Source organism: Castor canadensis, chromosome 15, assembly GCF_047511655.1.
Source record: "Castor canadensis chromosome 15, mCasCan1.hap1v2, whole genome shotgun sequence".
NCBI classification, from domain to species: Eukaryota; Metazoa; Chordata; class Mammalia; order Rodentia; family Castoridae; genus Castor; species Castor canadensis.
Genome location: NC_133400.1, coordinates 74,745,416 through 74,764,791, shown reverse-complemented (window position 1 = coordinate 74,764,791; position 19,376 = coordinate 74,745,416). Strand labels below are relative to the sequence as shown.

At 39.0% G+C, this 19,376-nt stretch overlaps 1 protein-coding gene across 3 annotated transcripts in view; it reads right to left on the bottom strand.

Moving 5' to 3' along the window:
- Pip4k2a (phosphatidylinositol-5-phosphate 4-kinase type 2 alpha) overlaps positions 1–19,376 on the bottom strand; it is a 164,032-nt gene that overhangs the window by 33,501 nt on the left and 111,155 nt on the right. For all 3 annotated transcript variants that reach the window (XM_020167453.2, XM_074056526.1, XM_074056527.1), the window contains one exon: positions 926–1,072. In XM_020167453.2, the coding sequence (XP_020023042.2) occupies positions 926–1,072 (147 nt within the window). The remainder of the gene's footprint in view (positions 1–925; positions 1,073–19,376) is intronic.

Genomic DNA, 19,376 nt, shown 5'->3' with positions numbered 1-19,376 from the left:
TATAGAGGGAAGAAGAGTTTTAGGGTCCTCTTTTATACGTGTGAACAAAAAATTTGAGAACCAACTGCCACTGACCAGAGGTGGGCAAAGTTTTTCAGTGGTCAGAAGGTAAAAATATCTTTGTGGTTCATAAAGGTCTCTATGGTTGCTGCTCAATTTGGCCATTATAATTCAAAAACAGTCCCAGAAAATTCAGAAATAATGGCATGGTGGTATTCCAATAAAACTTTATTTACAAAAATGGCTCCAATTTGAATTTGGCATGCAGGCAGGTCAGTTTGACAATCTCTAACTAGACATTCTCTCCCTGAGTCAGTGATTCTAGCAGTCAGCTCCTCTCATCCCACTTTCAGAATTTCCAATAGTCCCCCTCTCATTCAAGTCCTTGAAATGGCCAATCTCAGGGTCTATGTAATTTCTGTTTCCTCTGCCAGGAATCTTCCTTCAGTTCATTCCTTAATCTCTTTCATGTCTGCTCTTACGTTATCTCAGACAAACTTTCCTTGACACCCTATTTAACACTGCATCCTCCCTTTATTTCTATCCATAGCACTTATCACTTCCCTAACATACCAAATGACTTACTTATTTCTTTACTTACTGTCTGCCTTTACCCATTGGAATATCAGCTCCGTGAGTGCAGATTTGGTCTGTTTTGTTCAGCACACTATTACCAGCACCTAGAACAGTACCTAGTATGTGGCTGGTGTTGAATAAATAGACATAGTATCTCTCATATGTACAGGGTCTTTTGGTAAAGCCAGCAAACATTGATTATTTAACCTGAAGGGGTGCACTGGTAGTTTCCCGGTAGTTTTAAGCTCCAGGCACCTTCCAAGCCATTTTTAAATGATCAATTACAACATTTATAATAAAGATGAATGAACTTGAGTCACTTAATGAAAATTAGTAAAGTTACTCTCACCTTTAAGTCGTATTTCCTATATACAGATAAACGGTGGCTGAACACATTTCTTGTAACAATCACATATATTTCAACTCCATCGACATTAAGCCGGTACATTCCCAAGAACTGGGGAAGAAGGGTGATCCCGTGACATTCCACTATATACTACATAGGAGAAAAAGAAAAAAAGGAAAACCATCCAGTCAAAAGATGTTCATTTAGATGTAAAATACAACTTTTTTGGCAGAAAATAATCACACTTATACTGCTAATACAACAGATGCATGTTTACTACATATGCACAGATTAGAAAATTCAATTTTATCTCTATTTTGCATAACATTACAAACTAATTTTTAACATCAAAGCTTTGGTACAATAGTGCAAGGCAAGAGGATGAGTGGTTTGACCTTTCTGAAATTCTTTTTAAGTGAAATTACATTCTACCTAGGACCTCTAGTGTCCTGATGATAATTTTACAGAGTTTAGACAAAGTAATATGGCCTCTAGATCAGCTTCTTTAACAGTGTTTTAGTGGAAAGTAAAGAGGAAATTGTAAAGAGTTTGGTGTCAAAAGCCTTGGTCTAAAAATCAATGACCCAATAAAGAAACAGGCAAATGAACTGAACAGAGCTTTTTCAAAGGAAGAAGTCCAAATGGCCAAAAAGATACATAAAGAAATGCTAAACATCCCTGACCATAAAGGAAATGCAAATCAAAACCACCTTAAGATTCTACCTTACTCCTCTTAGAATGGCTACCACCAAGAACGCCAATAAATGTTGGCGAGGATGTGGTGAAAAAGGAACTCTTATACACTGCTGGTGGGAATGTAAATTAGTACAATCATTATGGAAAACAGTATGGAGGCTCTTCAAAAAACAAAAAAATAAAACTGTCATATGATCTAGCAATTCCACTCCTAGAGATATACCTGAAGGAATGTAAATCAGGTTACAATAAAAGCACCTGCACACCCGTGTTTATTGCAGCATTATTCACAATAGTTAAATGATGGAAATAGTTAAGATGCCCCAACAATTGATGAATGGATTAAGAAAATGTGGTATTTATATACAATGGAATTTTATTCAGCCACAAAGAAGAATGAAATTTTGTCATTTGCAGGTAAATGGATGGAACTGGAGAACATCATCTTAAGTGAAGTTAGCCAGGCTCAGAAGGCCAAACACTGCATGGTTTCTCTCATATGTGAAATATAGACCTAATACAAATACAGCATTACTAGGAAAACAGGTCACACTAAGGGGAGGTCACATACGAGAGAGGGAAAGTAAAAGAAAGAAGTTAAGAAGGTGAATAGAGTTAATGTACTCTCTATCCAAGAATGAATACAGAACTTTAAAACCTGTTGAAATCACCACAAGAAGGTAGAAAAAAGAAAAACAGAGGAGATTAAACCAATTCAGGTTATAATACGTGGAATGTATTCCATATATACATGGAAATGTCTCAAGGAAACTCCCTGTGTAGCTATCTTAAACAAACAAAAACATTTTTTTCTTTTACAAATTTGGTGAACAGGAGGGCAGAACAGGTTCTGTCTGGAGGGGTTGGTACTAATGTTGGGGGGGAGGAGGTGGGGAAAGGATGTGGGAGGTTGAATATAGTGCAAATACTGTGTATTACATATATAAATGGAAAGATGATACCTGTTGAAACTATTACAGGAATGGGGGGGGATAAAACAGAATGATGGAGGGGGTGAATTCAATATGATATTATTTTGAGAACTTTTGTAAATGCCACAATGTACCCCCACCCAGCACAACAATAAAAAATTAAAAAACAAACCCTTGGTCTTCTGTTTCTCATTGAGACTTTACTGGGTGTGAAGGGGTCCTTGCTACTATTGAGCCCTCACTCCTGTTCTACAGACAGTTTCTCTGGCTCTATATTGGTTTCCATCCAGTCCATGGGACAAGTCCCAGGGCTGATAGCATTGTCATAGGAAGTTGCAAAAACACAACATGACCTGAGGTCTTTAATGACCATACTCTAAAGGGCCACAAGAGGGAGTTACTTCTACTCTAAAGTACATCATTGTAAAACAGGGGCCTCAAAAGAGAAGTCTTTATAATGGGGAAAAAGAAGATTCCGAGATAGCCTTTTTTATGACCTTGCTGTGTTTTAAATCTCCAGGATAATGAACCACATGAACACCATGATTCCAGTATTGTAAACATCCTACACACTGTGGATATTTACACAGAGATACCCAGGAGAATGTTTACCAAGTGGTAATGGTTGTATTTGGGGTAATTTTGACCCGTAAAAAAAAAAAAAAACATACTGCTTGGATTTTTATTCCTTTTTAATAATGAACATTAAAAGAAATTAATTAGAATGTCCTATTAAACTTTTCAGTGGTACTCATTGTTAATAATCAAGCCTGGTAATATTTAATCATCTTAAGAATTAAAGAAAAGAGTATAAGCATCCATATGTGAATTTGATTTTTACCACCCAGAGTTTTGACAAATTTTAAAGATGCTTTTTTTCTTATAGACAATAGTTGGGTTATATATTTTAATGGGCCCCATTTTCTGAGTAGAGTTTCATCTTAGCTTGCTATTTGAAATCAGATGAGTGGAACATTTTCTATTTTTCTCCTTTCAAAACATAATAAATTGACTTGAGTTTTCTAATGCACAACAGGAGGTAAACAGTCCTTGGTTAGAACAAAATTTCTCACATGCAATCTAAGGAATAAGAAGTGTTTTGTTTTCCCTCTCTGGAAAAAGGTGGTTGAATGGGCCTTAACACAGACTGTGGGAATATTTATCATATAAGTGAGGTAGAAAGAAGGTAAGGTGGTGAGCCAGGAAGATAGGCAAAAGCACCCTGGGACTGCCACTTACCAGGTGTAAGATTTTGAGCAAGTTACTTAATCACTCTAAGTTTCACTTTCTAGAAAACCAGCACTATAATCCCCACCTGAAGGGGGTTGTGAGGACCACACAGTATGTCAGGTTCAGTATATCAAAATACTTCTTGCAGTGCTGTGTACTGAACTACACTCTTCTTCAACTACACATTCAAAACCCTATCAAGAAATTATAATGTTATATCCATATGCTTTTTGCTCCAAACTCACTCAGAGCCATGTCCTGAGGTCTCTCTGTGGTAGGTATTTAATTTTGCAAATGTTATAGATATTTGAGGTCCACAGACAGGGCCCAGCCCCAGGTACTGGCTGCTTAACTCTTCTGTGTGCTGTTTGGCTCAGATTATACTTATCTGTAAGAGGTCCACCAATAGAAACCGTTTGATCAAAATCTTTGCAGAGCCACAGGCAGCCTGGCTCACAGTGGACACCAACATGACCATGTTGACTTATTACATAGGAAGTTACCGACAAGCTGTTGTTTTTTTTTTTTTTTTTTTATGGGAAAACACCCATACAAATTACTTTCTGTAATTTCCCCACCTTTAAGATCAGATAACACAGGAAAAAAAAAAAAAAGAGCCAGAACAAATTTGATCTACTCTATCAGCAAGTGTCCATGTGTACTCATTGTTGAAGGTTTGACTCACCTCTGGGGCTCTGTGATGAACATTAAAAAAATATAGATTAAATGAACGTCAACCTCCTGACTGTATAAATATGTACATAACCACAAGTCACATCGAAGCATATCTATTAGATTTCAGTACTGCCAAGCTGTAGTCAGTGCCAGTGGTTTAGAAAGCATTTCTAGGTCAAAATTTTTACAAAAGAGAAAATTCTACCCATTCACTATATTTCTGGGAGTGGGCACTGGGAAAAAGATGCACCATTTCTTTTTAGTAGAGGAATGTTGTGTGGCTATTAGGGTTGGGGACAACCTCACTATTGAATGCATGATGTGCTCTCATAAGGAGGTGCTAATGCAAAGGGGCTGCTAGGTCCTTCACTAGGTGACCTATGAAATGCTGTACTGTTAACACCAGCATTTCTACAAGGACTCCTATAAGGAAAGAAACAGTGAGATGTGATCCCCAAGCCAGGAAGATTGCAAACTCATGGCCATAGTTTTAGTTGGGCTCTTGGCATAGCCCAGTCAAATTATTTTGCAGGAGTCCTCTTTGTCTGGCTCCATTCACTAGTTATGTGATATTGGGTAAGTTATTCAATTTCTCTGTTCCTCTCCATTTGGAAAAGAAGGGTAATGACAGTATTTAACATACATAGGGTCTTTGTGACAATTAAATTAGTTAATTATAAAGTTCTTAGAACAGAATCTGAACATATAAAAGTAGTACGTAAGTATTTCTTGTAATTTTAACTTCTATTTTCCCAAAACCTTCAAACTCCCACATCACTCTGAATATTCATTCATTTAAAAAATGATTATTGGGTATCCTTACATGCCTGGCACCATGAGCAGTGCCAAAGATACTTCAGGAAATAAAGTCACAGTTCTTTTCTTGAGCAACTTCTACAGGAGAGGAAGAAGAGGACTCACTGGAAGAGAACAGCCTCTGCTTCCAGTTGCTGAATCTCCAGGCAGCCACAAAGTGGTTCCACCACCCACCCTGTGCTCTGGTGGGAGGGGCAAAGGTGAGTTTCCCTCCAAGACCAGTCCTGCCATTTATCCAAGGACCTATCTATTTGGGTTCTCAGACAAAACCCTCTCTCAGTACAGGACCCTCGATCTCCTCTGGCAGCTTCTAAACTGTGTTCTCAAGATTCTCTCACAAAACAAAACCAAAACATAAAAGTCCCTCTACTGCAGACACACAAGTCAGAATTGTCTGCCACTGACTGGATGCAAACCTGAACAACATTTTGAAGGTAACTGGCGACATTGGAACATGCCATTCACTAGGTATTTGTTGACATTAAGGAATTGTCAATTTTATTATGTGGTAAGACTTATGTTTCAAAGAAGCATATTAAAGTATTTAGAGAAGAAATGGTGTTTGTCATTTATAGTAAGCTTGCCTTATTCGTGGATTACATGGGGTTTTGACCACACACACATACACAAACCCCCAAAGAAGTTTAAAACCAGAACTATAGGCCAATCTCCTTAATGAACATTGATGCAAAAATCCTCAACAAAATAATAGCAAACTGAATTCAACAACACATCAAAAAGATTATTCACCACGACCAAGTAGGCTTCATCCCAGGGATGCAGGGGTGGTTCAACATACAAAAATCAATAAACGTAATAAACCACATTAACAGAAGCAAAGACAAAAACCACTTGATCATCTCAATAGATGAAGAAAAAGCCTTTGATAAGATGCAACATCATTTCATGATAAAAGCTCTAAGAAAACTAGGAATAGAAGGAAAGTACCTCAACATTATAAAAGCTATATATGACAAACCTACAGCAAGCATTATACTTAACAGAGAAAAACTGAAACCATTCCCTCTAAAATCAGGAACCAGACAAGGATGCCCACTATCTCCACTCCTATTCAACACAGTACTGGAATTCCTAGCCAGAGCAATTAGGCAAGAAGAAGGAATAAAAGGAATATAAATAGGTAAAGAAACTGTCAAAATATCCCTATATGCAAACGATATGATCCTATACCTTAAAGACCCAAAAAAACTCTACTCAGAAGCTTCTAGACACCATCAATAGCTACGGCAAGGTAGCAGGATGTAAAATCAACATAGAAAAATCATTAGCATTTCTATACACTAATAATGAGCAAACTGAAAAAGAATGTATGAAAACAATTCCATTTACAATAGCCTCAAAACAAATCAAATACCTAGGTGTAAACCTAACAGAAGATGTGAATGACCTCTACAAGGAAAAACTATACACTTCTGAAGAAAGAGATTGAGGAAGACTATAGAAAGTGGAGAGATCTCCCATGCTCATGGATTGGTAGAATCAACATAGTAAAAATGTCGATACTCCCAAAAGTAATCTACATGTTTAATGCAATTCCTATCAAAATTCCAATGACATTCACTAAAGAGACTGAAAAATCTACCGTGAAATTTACATGGAAACACAAGAGGCCACAAATAGCCAAGGCAATACTCAGTCAAAAGAACAATGCAGGAGGTATCACAATACCTGACTTCAAACTATATTACAAAGCAATAACAATAAAAACAGCATGGTACTGGCACAAAAACAGACATGAAGACCAGTGGAACAGAATAGAGGATCCAGATATGAAGCCACACAACTATAACCAACTTGTCTTTGACAAAGGAGCTAAAAATATACGATGGAGAAATAGCAGCCTCTTCAACAAAAACTGCTGGGAAAACTGGTTAGCAGTCTGCAAAAAACTGAAACTAGATCCATGTATATCACCCTATACCAATATTAACTCAAAATGGATCAAGGATCTTAATATCAGACCACAAACTCTAAAGTTGATACAGGAAAGAGTAGGAAATACTCTGGAGTTAGTAGGTATAGGTAAGAACTTTCTCAACGAAACCCCAGCAGCACAGCAACTAAGAGATAGCATAGATAAATGGGACCTCATAAAACTAAAAAGCTTCTGTTCATCAAAAGAAATGGTCTCTAAACTGAAGAGAACACCCACAGAGTGGGAGAAAATATTTGCCAGCTACACATCAGACAAAGGACTGATAACCAGAATATATAGGGAACTTAAAAAACTAAATTCTCCTAAAATTAATGAATCAATAAAGAAATGGGCAAGTGAACTAAACAGAACTTTTTCAAAAGAAGAAATTCAAATGGCCAAAAAACACATGAAAAAATGCTCACCATCTCTAGCAATAAAGGAAATGTAAATTAAAACCACACTAAGATTCCACCTCACCCCTGTTAGAATAGCCATCATTAACAAGACCACCAACAACAGGTGCTGGCGAGGATGCGGGGGAAAAAGGAACCCTCTTACACTGTTGGTGGGAATGTAAACTAGTACAATCATTCTGGAAAAAAATTTGGAGGCTACTTAAAAAGCTAGACATTGATCTACCATTTGATCCAGCAATACCACTCTTGGGGATATACCCAAAAGACTGTGACACAGGTTACTCCAGAGGCACCTGCACATCCATGTTTATTGCGGCACTATTCACAATAGCCAAGTTATGGAAACAGCCAAGATGCCCCACCACTGACAAATGGATTAAGAAAATGTGGTATCTATACACAATGGAATTTTATGCAGCCATGAAGAAGAACGAAATGTTATCATTCGCTGGTGAATGGATGGAACTGGAGAACATCATTCTGAGTGAGGTTAGCCTGGCCCAAAAGACCAAAAATCGTATGTTCTCCCACATATGTGGACATTAGATCAAGGGCAAACACAACAATGGGATTGGACTTTGAGCACATGATAAAAGCGAGAGCACACAAGGGAGGGGTGAGGATAGGTAAGACACCTAAAAAATTAGCTAGCATTTGTTGCCCTTAACACAGAGAAACTAAAGCAGATACCTTAAAAGCAACTGAGGCCAATAGGAAAAGGGGACCAGGAACTAGAGAAAAGGTTAGATCAAAAAGAATTAACCTAGAAGGTAACACACATGCACAGGAAATCAATGTGAGTCAATGCCCTGTATAGCTATCCTTATCTCAACCAGCAAAAACCCTTGTTCCTTCCTATTATTGCTTACACTCTCTCTTCAACAAAATTAGAGATAAGGGCAAAATAGTTTCTGCTGGGTATTGAGGGGGTAGGGGGAGAGGGAGGGAGCGGAGTGGGTGGTAAGGGAGGGGGTGGGGGCAGGGGGGAGAAATAACCCAAGCCTTGTACGCACATATGAATAATAAAACAATAAAAAAAAGAAGTTTAAAACCCCAAATTTTAAATTCCCATGTGTACATTATGCAGCTCAGTTGATGGGAGAAGCTCAGTCAGTCCCATATATAGTCAGTTGTGTTTAAATCATTGTGTGATCTGCCCTTAATGTGAAAATCTGGCTCCCTGAAAGCAAATGGTGCCCAAAAAGCAAGGTAACAGTGAGTGTGCTAAATTAGAGTGATAAGGTGAAACTTTTAGAGTTGTTAAGGCAGAAGTTGTGGGCATTATGGGGAAAATGAATCAAGTACCCAAAATATAGCACTGAACTCTGCACCCTGAGCATCTGAAGTTTTTCCTTATGGTGTCTTCTTGGAACCACACACTCAGCATCTACATTACTTTAAAAAAATACTAAACCTGGTGAAATGTTAACTGTTAATCTAAGTGTTGGGAATATGCAATCAAATTTTTGTATGTTTGAAATTTTTTATAATAAATTAAAATCCTTTGTTTGTTCCTATGTCTTTCTTCATCTAGGTCCTCTCTTTCTCTCTCTGCTAACTTCTTGAAGTCACTGCACTCTGAATTTTGCCCTCACTCAAATCATAAATGGCCCTCAAGTGGTTAAATGAAATGCTTATCAGCCTTTCTCTGAGTCAGAACTGTCTGGCACTGACTGGATGCTGACCTGAACAGCATTTTGAAGGCAACTGGGGACACTGGAATATGCCATTCACTTAGGTATTTGGGGACATTAAGAAATTAACTACCTATTTTGTTAGTGTGGGAAGACTTACCTATCAAAGAAGAATATTAAAGAATTTAGAGAGGAAATGGTGTGACCCTCTTGTCCAGGGTCTTTCTCACTTTGGTTTTTGAGACACTGTATTCTCCTGGGTTTCCTCCTTTTACTCTGTCCCTTTTTTTTTCTACTCATTGGCCAATTCTTCTACCATCGTGCCTATTAAATGTGGATGTTCTCAGACCTTGACGTAGGCCTTCTTATCCTCTCTTACTGTTTGCAGGCACCTCATTCTCCCCTATTGTTTTCATTTCTATCTGTATTCCAGTAGTTCCAAAATGTAGTACCTCAAACTTTCTTTTGAGTTTCCTTCCACATAGGATTCAACTAGCTTAATTCAGCATCTCTGCCAAATGTAAACTCCATGAATTAGCTCATGTCTGTTTTGTTCCACATCAAATCCCAAGCACTTAGCAGGACCTAGTATGTAAAGAGCACTTAATAAATGACTGTTGAAAAGGAAATAAGTAGAAAATTAAAAAAACTAACCCAAGATACATCTTATAATGCTCACTCTCTCTGCTCTATTAACAGTTAGTACCATGACTCTTACCACTGGATGCTATAAATATGAAGATTCTGGAGTTTGAAAGCAGATAAAAAAAATCCAATGTGAATTATGATGAGAGGGAAGCTTAAGAGTTTTCTCACAATGGTTATGATAAATAAAGAATATTACATCAGAAGAAGTATGTGTGTGTGTTTGTGTGTGTGAAACAGGCATATGCCAACCACAAAAGGAGGAAGAGGGCAGCACAAAATAATTGTTTAATTATTACTATAATCACCTACATTTTGGTGATACAGAGGTTTGAACTCAGGGCATCATGAAGTTTGCTAGGCCAGCACTGAGCCACACCTCCCCGCCCCCCAACTCTTTGTTTAAGGGCATTATCTTAGGAAAGCTGCTCTCACATGGTTAACGTGGGGGTGAATTTGGGAAGACCTGCAGAAGTAAACTGTTGAATGTTTTCTCATTTTCTGCACATCAAGCATTTGTAAAGGTAGAGAGGAATCATAGCCCTAGTGATACCAATTTGCCACTAAAGAAGAGGAAAGAATTATGTGCTGGGGTACTACAATGTCATGCTTTTCTTTAACAATCTATTATTTGGCATGACCATTCTTTTTTTATATAGAAAAAATAGCTAAAACATCCTCAGCATCTATTCATTTCTTTTTAATGTTACTAATTCACTCACAAGACCTCTAAGGAATCTTCATTATTTATATAAAAATAGGTCTGGTGGAGTGGCTCAAATTTTAGAGCATCTGCCTAAAGGGTGAGGTCTTGAGTTCAAACAAACCCCAGTACCAAAAAAAAAAAAAAGAATAGAAAAGTAGCTGGGCATGGTGACATATGCCTGTAATTCCAGTACTTGGGGAACTAGACAGGAGGATTATAAGTTTGAGTTGAGGCCAGCTTGGGCTACATAGTGAATCTCAAAAGAACGAGAAAGAGAAGAGAGAAGTAACCAGCTAATCCTTATAACCATTCTTTAAGATAGGTACTAATATTTCTTTCATTTTCAATCACTGTCTTGTGACTACCAGGCCATCCTCCTTTCCTGGCTAACAGGCATAAATAATAGAGGTGTTCCTTACCTATATTAAATGAATTGTATTAATACAGTTAATAATTAATACAGGTATTCCCTACAATTTACAGACCCAGTGGGAGGTACAATGTGCTCTCAAGGCCTGGTAGATGTCTCTGTGAGGCTGCTGACTTCTGTTTGAAGTCACTCCAAGGTCCCAAGGGAGACTGGGTCACAGATGGATCAAGATTTAGCAATGCAGGCTATCTTGTGTGTGGTGCAGAAATTAAGAGCACATATCACATCAGCAATGATTCTTCTGAAAAAGGACCATGACATCTATACAATACTCACAAGGATTCCTCTCAGTGGCTCTCAGGCCTATGTTTCCCCCAAAGCATTCCTCTCCATGACACAATGCTGACTGTTATTTCTACCTTTATGGGCTCTCCAGGTCACCTGCAGCCAAGCTCTCCAGGAACATCAAAGAAGCCATGTCTGGCACCTGCAGTGGTGACTTTCAGATGCTTGCCATGCACCAGTGACATGGAGCTTTCATCTGAGCAGGTGCTGAGTATTTGTTCCCAAATTTTAAAAAATGAGCTTATGATATGTAGCTAAATCAACCACAGTTATTCTTGGGGTCAGCTCTTACAGTCTCAGTGTTAAATTCAGTGTGTAAGCTATGCTTGCATTTAAAATTGTTTTTACTGAGCACTGTTAGCTCTTGTATTTTCACAGCTGGGCACCTCACGTCACCTCCCTGCATTATTTATCATGCAGTGGTTTCTGCTTTTTTTTAAAGAGTGCTTTCAGAAACTTTTATATTTGCTGGTAATATTTGGTCAGAAACTGGTGTTTCCAACACTGTTTTCTGTCTTCTTTTTAAAAATCACTCAAAAGTGATACCATGTGTTATCCATAAAGGCAAATTTGTCCTCTTCCTTTCTTTTAGAATGTTTTTCTAATATAACTACAGTCTTGTTAGAACTATAATGCACTGATACACTCACGTCCTGGAAACAGACTTTCAAAAACATATAAAATGTAACAGCCTGAGCTCTCAGTTCCCCTGGCTCCTAGGCAGTCACCAAGAGTAACAAGTATTATGAATCCCCATTTGTTGCTCTTCTCATGCAAAATGAAATGCCACTAAAAGATTCACAGCTGACTGAAGGTTTCGGCAGAGAGGGCTCTAAGTGATGCACTGCCACAGATAAATATTTATATCTCCGCGTGAGAGTGTGAACCTGGCTCTGGCTTTTGGAAATTGCTATTATTATCATGTTTCACTCATTTTTTTTTAGAGACTTGAAGTGACAATTTAATATACCATCAAATTAATACTTTGATGTAAAGGCGCGTTTCATTTAATGTATTTGAAAGATTAAATTATCTGTAATCCTTATTGTGCCTCTGGCTACGTTTATATATCACCCTAGCAACACACACAGAGAGAGGGGAGAGAGAGAGAGAGAGAGAGAGAGAGAGAGAGAGAGAGAGAGAGAGAGAGAGAGAGAAGGGGAAGAGAGAGAAAAGGGGAAGGGAGAGACAGAGAGGAAGAGGAGGAGAAGAAGGAGGGGAAGGAGGAAGGAGAGGAAGAAGAAATAATAATGAGGGAAGGAGGTCAGAAAGAAAAAAGAAAGAAAAAGAAATCAAGCTAGCTTGAAAGTATGGGTGGCTTTCTTTTAGAATAACCAAATAAATAATAAAAAATTTCATTAAATTCCTGTCATGATATATGTTTTGGGATAATGGTCTATAAGTGTCAGTTAATATGATTTATTTTGGTTTTAAATAGTTTGAAATAAAAAAAGAACATAAGGATGATCACAGTTAAGCAAATTTAAAAACAGAACTGTACCACTTTTCTTAGAGGTTTCAGAAAATCAGGCTTAAAAGGAACAAACACTCCTTTGTAGTGGTTATAGCAATTCTTAGTACTGAGATGATACAGACTATGTGCAAATACAAACATTGATGCTCCTTCCATTTACATGCTAAAGTAAAGATCCATAAATAACGTCATCATTAAAACTGAAATAACGGGCTGGTAGAGTGGCTCAAGTGGTAGAGCACCTGCCTAGCAAGCAGTGCCACCTGCTTTCAAACCTTAAGAAAAAACCCAAAAACCTGAAATAACTTGGGTTGAGGGCATAACTCAGTGATAGAGAGCTAATGTACAAAGTCCTGTGTTTGATCCCTAACAGTGCAAAAAATGAAAAAGAAAGAACTTTATAAAACATACCACAAAGTACTACCATCAGCACAGATAGTGTTTACTACAACTGAGAAGCAGAATGGCTGCTCAGGTATCACTACTAGTGGGGATGACCTGATGGGCAACTTAGCTGGTATCAAAGAGAGGTTTTTACATTGGTCCTCTTCTTCCTCCTCAATCTGGAGCTGGACCCTGAATGGCCACACCTGGGGGCAGGGGGTCAAATGCTGAAACAGGTGGGCCTAGGAGCAGGTAAGAAGCTGGTGACCAGAGCAAGTGTGGGGAATAGGGTTGATGGTGTTGCTCAGTGGTGGAATGCCTGCCTATAGCAAGCGTGAGGTTCTGAATTCAAGCTCCAGTACTGCAAAAAACAAAAACAAACAAACAAAAAAGGTGTGGGGAGCCAGTCATCGGTACTGGACAGGACCTAGTATAGCGTGAGTCAGTGAGGTGGGGAAAGGACCTTGGGCCCCCCACTCTTGGCCACAAGCCTTGAAGGGACCTGAGAGGGTCTGGGCGGGTGGTGGCCCCCAATCCCTTCAAGACAAACTCTGGAAGTAGGTTCCCTAATTTAGCTTTAGGTCTTCCAAGAACTTCCAGATTATGGGTAAGGAGTGAGCTCAGAAAGACCATCAGACATAAGGGAAGGTGAGTGTAGCCATACAGACAAGCAATACTCAGACCCTTAATGGGATGACCAGCTACCCACCTGTGGATGACCATCCGCTATAGCTGCTTTTGGGGCTGCGAGGGCCTGCAAGGCTGTGTGACTTCCTTCCTCTACCCAATCCTGCTTCTTTCCTCTGCCTTACATAGGTACTGACCCCCAATCAACACCATGACTGCAAAGTCTGGGTAAGTTTTGGGTTAAGTCACTACATGAGGGTCAGCAGACATGAGAGACAGCAAACCCAGGCCTCAGGAGCTGCAGAGCTCAGGGTTATCAGAAACAGATTGAGAGGCGGAGGCAGGAGGATCATGAATTTGAGGCCACTCGGACACAAAAAGTAGTGAGACCCTGTCTCTAAAACAAAAGGACAAGGGGTATGACTCAAGTGGTAGAACACTTGCCCAGCATGCATGAGGCTCTGAGTTCAACCCTCAGTATCCCAACCCTCCCCCCCACAAAATGTAGAAATGTATTATGAACTGTTATGCATAAAACATCTTTAAGAAACAAAGGATGCAGTTTTAGAGATGAGCATATAGCATGAAACTGTCAGAAAAGAACTGGCAAATTCTGGAAAATCTAGAAATCTTCTAGATTGAAAAAAGATAGTTGTTGAGCTGAAATAAAAGTCACTGAACAGGTGAGGCAAGGAAAAGGTTTAAGTGTGGTGGTGCACCCCTGTAATCCTAGCTATTCAAGAGGGGGAGGTAGGAGGTTCATGATTCAAGACCAGCCCCGGGCAAAAAGCCCAAACTCCTATTTGAAAAATAGCTAAAGCAAAAAGGATAGGGGTACGGTTCAAGTGGCAGAGTGCCTGCCTAGCAAGTGTGAGGCTCTGAAAAACTCCAGTACCATCAAAAAAAAAAAAAAAAGTTGAAGAAAGTATTAGGACTGAATTATATAGCTTAGGAACTTACCCAGAATCAAGTAAAGATGAGTGCAGATGAAAAATGGGAAAGAAAAAACCAGGGAGGCCAGAGTGAGACTGTTAAGTGTGTAGCTGTCAGTAAGACCAAGACCATGCTATTCCAAGAGAAAAGGACTAGAGAATTTACAGAAGCTAGAGACAAGCTGGCCCTCGAGTATCCTGGGCTGCCCCCTAGACACATGGGGGATGCAGCTCTGAGAGCACCAGGACATGCCCTATGAGCAAGCTATAGGGTACTGCTTGGGCCAGGGAAACCCCAAGATGGTGGACATCTTCCTGACGTTTCTAAGGGAGGAGCAAGAAATGTGTCACAATTTCCTCTCACAGCAGAGGGTATGGTGGGATTCACCTTATATCTCATAGCACTGATAGGACTTAAGTGTCAGATTCAATTGACCACTCCTCCAGAACAACAACAAAAGCACCAAAACCTGCAGCCCAGCTGCTCAAAAAGCAGAGGCAGGAGGAGGGTCTCCTAAGCCCATGAGGCCAGCCTAGCAATACAGGGAGACTCTGTCTCAAAAAAAATTAAATAAATAAAAGAGCTCTTAGAAGAGAATGTTCTCCTGTTCCAAAACACAGGCACTACCCCAGAGCATCACCTAGGGTGTCTCAGGCCCACCCAGATCTTCTGAGTCACAACCTGTATTTCCACAGCTTTCTCAGGCTTGTCACAATGAAAGTCTGAGAAGCACTGATGTGACTATGGCCTTCTGCTTTCAGTGCCATACCATTTGCACTTTTTTCTTTTACGGTGCCTCATCCTTCAAACAGTCACATGGTCACTGTCCTTCAGGAAAGGATAAACAAATGGACTCTGGAAGTTGCAAAAAAGTCAAATTTGAGGCACTCTGTTATTCAAAGGCAGTTAAGATTTTGGGACACAAATTCTGGATTCAGTCAAAGTTATGAATTGTTTCCCAAATACAAAGAATAAGGAAGGATTTTAGCTTACTTTATCAATTTTTATCAATTGATCAGTTCAGTCACTTTGAAATAAACAAATTTAAACCCTATATTTTGAAGTTTAAAATGAGATATTCTTAATGACATTTTTATGCTAGTTCTTAATTATTCATATGGCAACTTCTCTAAAGTTACACCATTAAACTTGTACAACTTCTAAAATTTTACTGACAATACCTCTTAATATTACACTTCATCTTACTTAAAGGTGAGAACAATTGGTTCTTAATTTTAATTAAGGCTGAAGCTACATAACACCCCAATGAATTCGGGTCAGTGGAAAAAAAAAATCAGTCACTTTAAGGAGAAATGACTCTTAACCACTCCCCTCTCCTCCTCTCCATCTCTTTTTCTTTTTGTGATGCTGGTGCTGAAACCCAGGGCCTTGCACACACTAGGCAAGCACTTTACCACTCAGCCACATCCCAGCCTCATTTTTTTTTTTCTTTTTGAATATTCTTCAGACACTGTTTAGCTAATCAGTTGATAATCATCATTTACAGAACATTTGTTCTATCCTGACAGAAATTTGAAGAAAAGGATATTTACACCAAAATATTAAGTTATTTTCTCAACTATAAGAAAGAGAAAATGAAATGAAGGAAATGAGATTTATAAGGTTTGCTATGTGCAATATGAATTTCCCACTTTGGCCTGAGAGAGGATGCTGTTAGCACAGAGTGGAATGAGGGGGGGACTTCAGTAGCAAATGAAGAAAAGGACAAGGCACTGGAGAAAAAAAAACCCTAACTGCTTATGGAGTTCACACGTTCATAAATCTGCATCAGTACCATACTCTACCAGAAACCAGGCCCCCTAGTGGTTTGAAGTAGTTAATGACTGAATGCCACACTGGGATATACAAAGCTGAATACAAGAATGATAGTTAATTATCTCATTCAGTCACTTACATAGCACTTCTTAGATGCCAAACTCTGTTCTGAGCAAGTTACAAATATAAATTCACCTAATTAGCGCAACACTGAATGAAGGGATACTATTACTCAAATTTTATAGAGCAAGAAGTAGGTATCAAGAGGTTAGGTAACTTGCCCGAGGTCATGCCATTGGTCAGGGACAAAGCTGGAATGTGAAGGCAGCTGGATGATTCCAAATCCTTGTCCTGCACTACCCTGCTACTCCCTATTACTGGTAAGGGATGTTTGTCAGAAAACTAACCCTAGAGAAGAATTTAGTCAAACAGCAAGCAACCTCTCTAGAATACAGTTGCAACTGTGAATGTATTTCATTAAAACAAAAAACAGCAAAAGAAAAGAGGAGAGGAGAAAAGAGCTATGGAGTTACCAGAGCTCTCAGAAACTACCCAATTTGCTCTCCAAGTGAGAGAGCCCACCTCCTCTACTGATGTACAATTTGAATAGGCTTAATTACTTGTCCAGAATTGAGTAGCTCAGAAGCACTGCTAATTAGAAGGTAAAAATAACAACAACAACAACAACAAAAAAAAAAAACAAGAAGAACTAGGAGAATTGATGGGTTACCACTGAAGCAGCAGACAGAAAACTTATGTCTAGAGACAAACCCCAACAGTAGTCTAGGTCTACTTTAAGGAGGAATAAAGGCCTACTAGTGACACCTCCAATGCTTCTGAATATCTCAGAATAGAAAGAGAGAGGACAGAGCTTGGGAAGACCTCCCTAGAACTGCAGCTAGGAGGCTTGGATCTGGTCACATGGAATCATGTGAGGAGGCAAGGCTGAGCTCCCCACCATATGATAGTCACCAAAACTTTGTCTGGATACAGTATACACAAAGGATGGCTGAAGAACATTCAGAGGAAGTCGGCCTGGCAGAGGACCAGATGGCCAGTATGCACTGTGTCCACCCTCTCTGCAAAACTAGGTTCACTAAATGTAAATTGTGTGGCAGTGTTGTTTCAATAGCCTATACTGCTGGTTAGTTTTTTAAAAAATTCTATGAAGTTCTTGTGTGTGCCATAGCGTGTATGATTGCTGCTTATAGGGTCAGGTGTTCTGTGTCCTATCTGTGAGGAATTCCTTACAGACAGCCCTGTCAGATCTTGTATCAAAATAGTTCTATTTTTCCTTAGCAATGGATTCACTGTAGCTTTAGGCACAGTAGGTATGTAACTTACTTTGCTTGTGCTTTCTACTCTGGCTGCCAGGAAGTTCAGATCAAATTAGTAGTCCTCAATGTAGCAAGTGTGCTGCTAAAATGATGCCAAGATTCATAATGAAGATTTAAGCTCTTTCCAAGTTCCAATCTGTGCCCTTTCCCTTTCCCCCACTTATTCTGATTCCCAACCTATCTATGTAACTCTGGGGATGTGCCCAATCTGCATATTAGGTCACAGCAAGAATCCCAGATACAATGTCTCAAACTGTGATTTCAGTAAAGTCAAAGGATTCTGAACTCAAACTTGTCATTAAGAAGAAGATAACTGAACTACATGTCACATCTTATTAGAATAGGGTAACTGTTCATCAGAATATGTTATGTTCTCATCAGTCATGAGATATCACTTTGCTTTGGGTGTTCCAAGACAACTGAAAAGAAGCATAAAAAAATACATGGGTATGATACCAAATTCCAGAGGGGAAAGCATGAAAATAGAGAATGAAAAAAATGAAGAGTTAAAAGCTACAATCTGTAATTCAATTTATTCAGAGTCAGGGCCTTGGTGTCTTCACCCTCACAGGTATTATCTGGGCACTTAAAAGATTTCCTTTATAATAGGCAAGTAGTATAAGCATGGTAAAATGAATTTCAAAAGCAAAGGCTGCTATAAAAGATTTATTAGATGTTAAATGAATTTCGAGGCTGACTAATACTTTCAGAAAACAAATTAGAGGCAGTACCAAGTTTTTAGAAGCAGAATGAAGCGCAAAGGTTTTTTTTTTTTTTTATAGACTTCGCTGCAAGCAAAATGCAATTGATCACATTTGCAAAGACTGGAAGAATAGCAACTGCCAAGAAATAATCCACAATATTAGCACATAAAGCATGACAAAAGTAATGCTTTTAAACAATCATCTCAGAGCAAGTTCACGAGAAGAAGACACTCTGAGAGGCTGATTCTTAATAAATGTGATTGTTTAAACTCTAAGAATTCTTCTATTAATGCAGTTAGGATTTACAGCCCTTTATTTTAAATACTCTCTGTGATAACCAGTCTTTACCTTGGAAGGGAATTCAGAGTTATTTATATAAAAACAAAGTATGGACTGAGTATTTGTGTTCCCCCAAAATTCATTCTGTTGAAACCCTAATCACTTTTGGGAGATGATTAGGTCATGAGGGTGGAGTCCTCATGATGGGATTAGTGCCTTTAGTAGAGGAAGTAGCAGAGACCTTTTTCTTTCTCACCCTTCCCCAGGATGAGGACCTAGCAAGAAGGCAGCCAGCTTGCAGACAGCAGGCCAGGAAGAGGGCCCTCACCAGAACCCAACCACGCTGCTAGCCTGACCTTGATCTTCCGGCCTCCAGAACTGCGAGGAATACACTTTCTTTGCTTGCCACCTTGTCAATGTTTTGTTATGACAGCCCAAGTCAACTAAGATAGACTCTAAAAGCAACTGTGTGTGTGTGTGTGTGTAAGTACTAGTTGAGAATGGTTCCTACAGTGGTTGCATAAATAGTCACATTC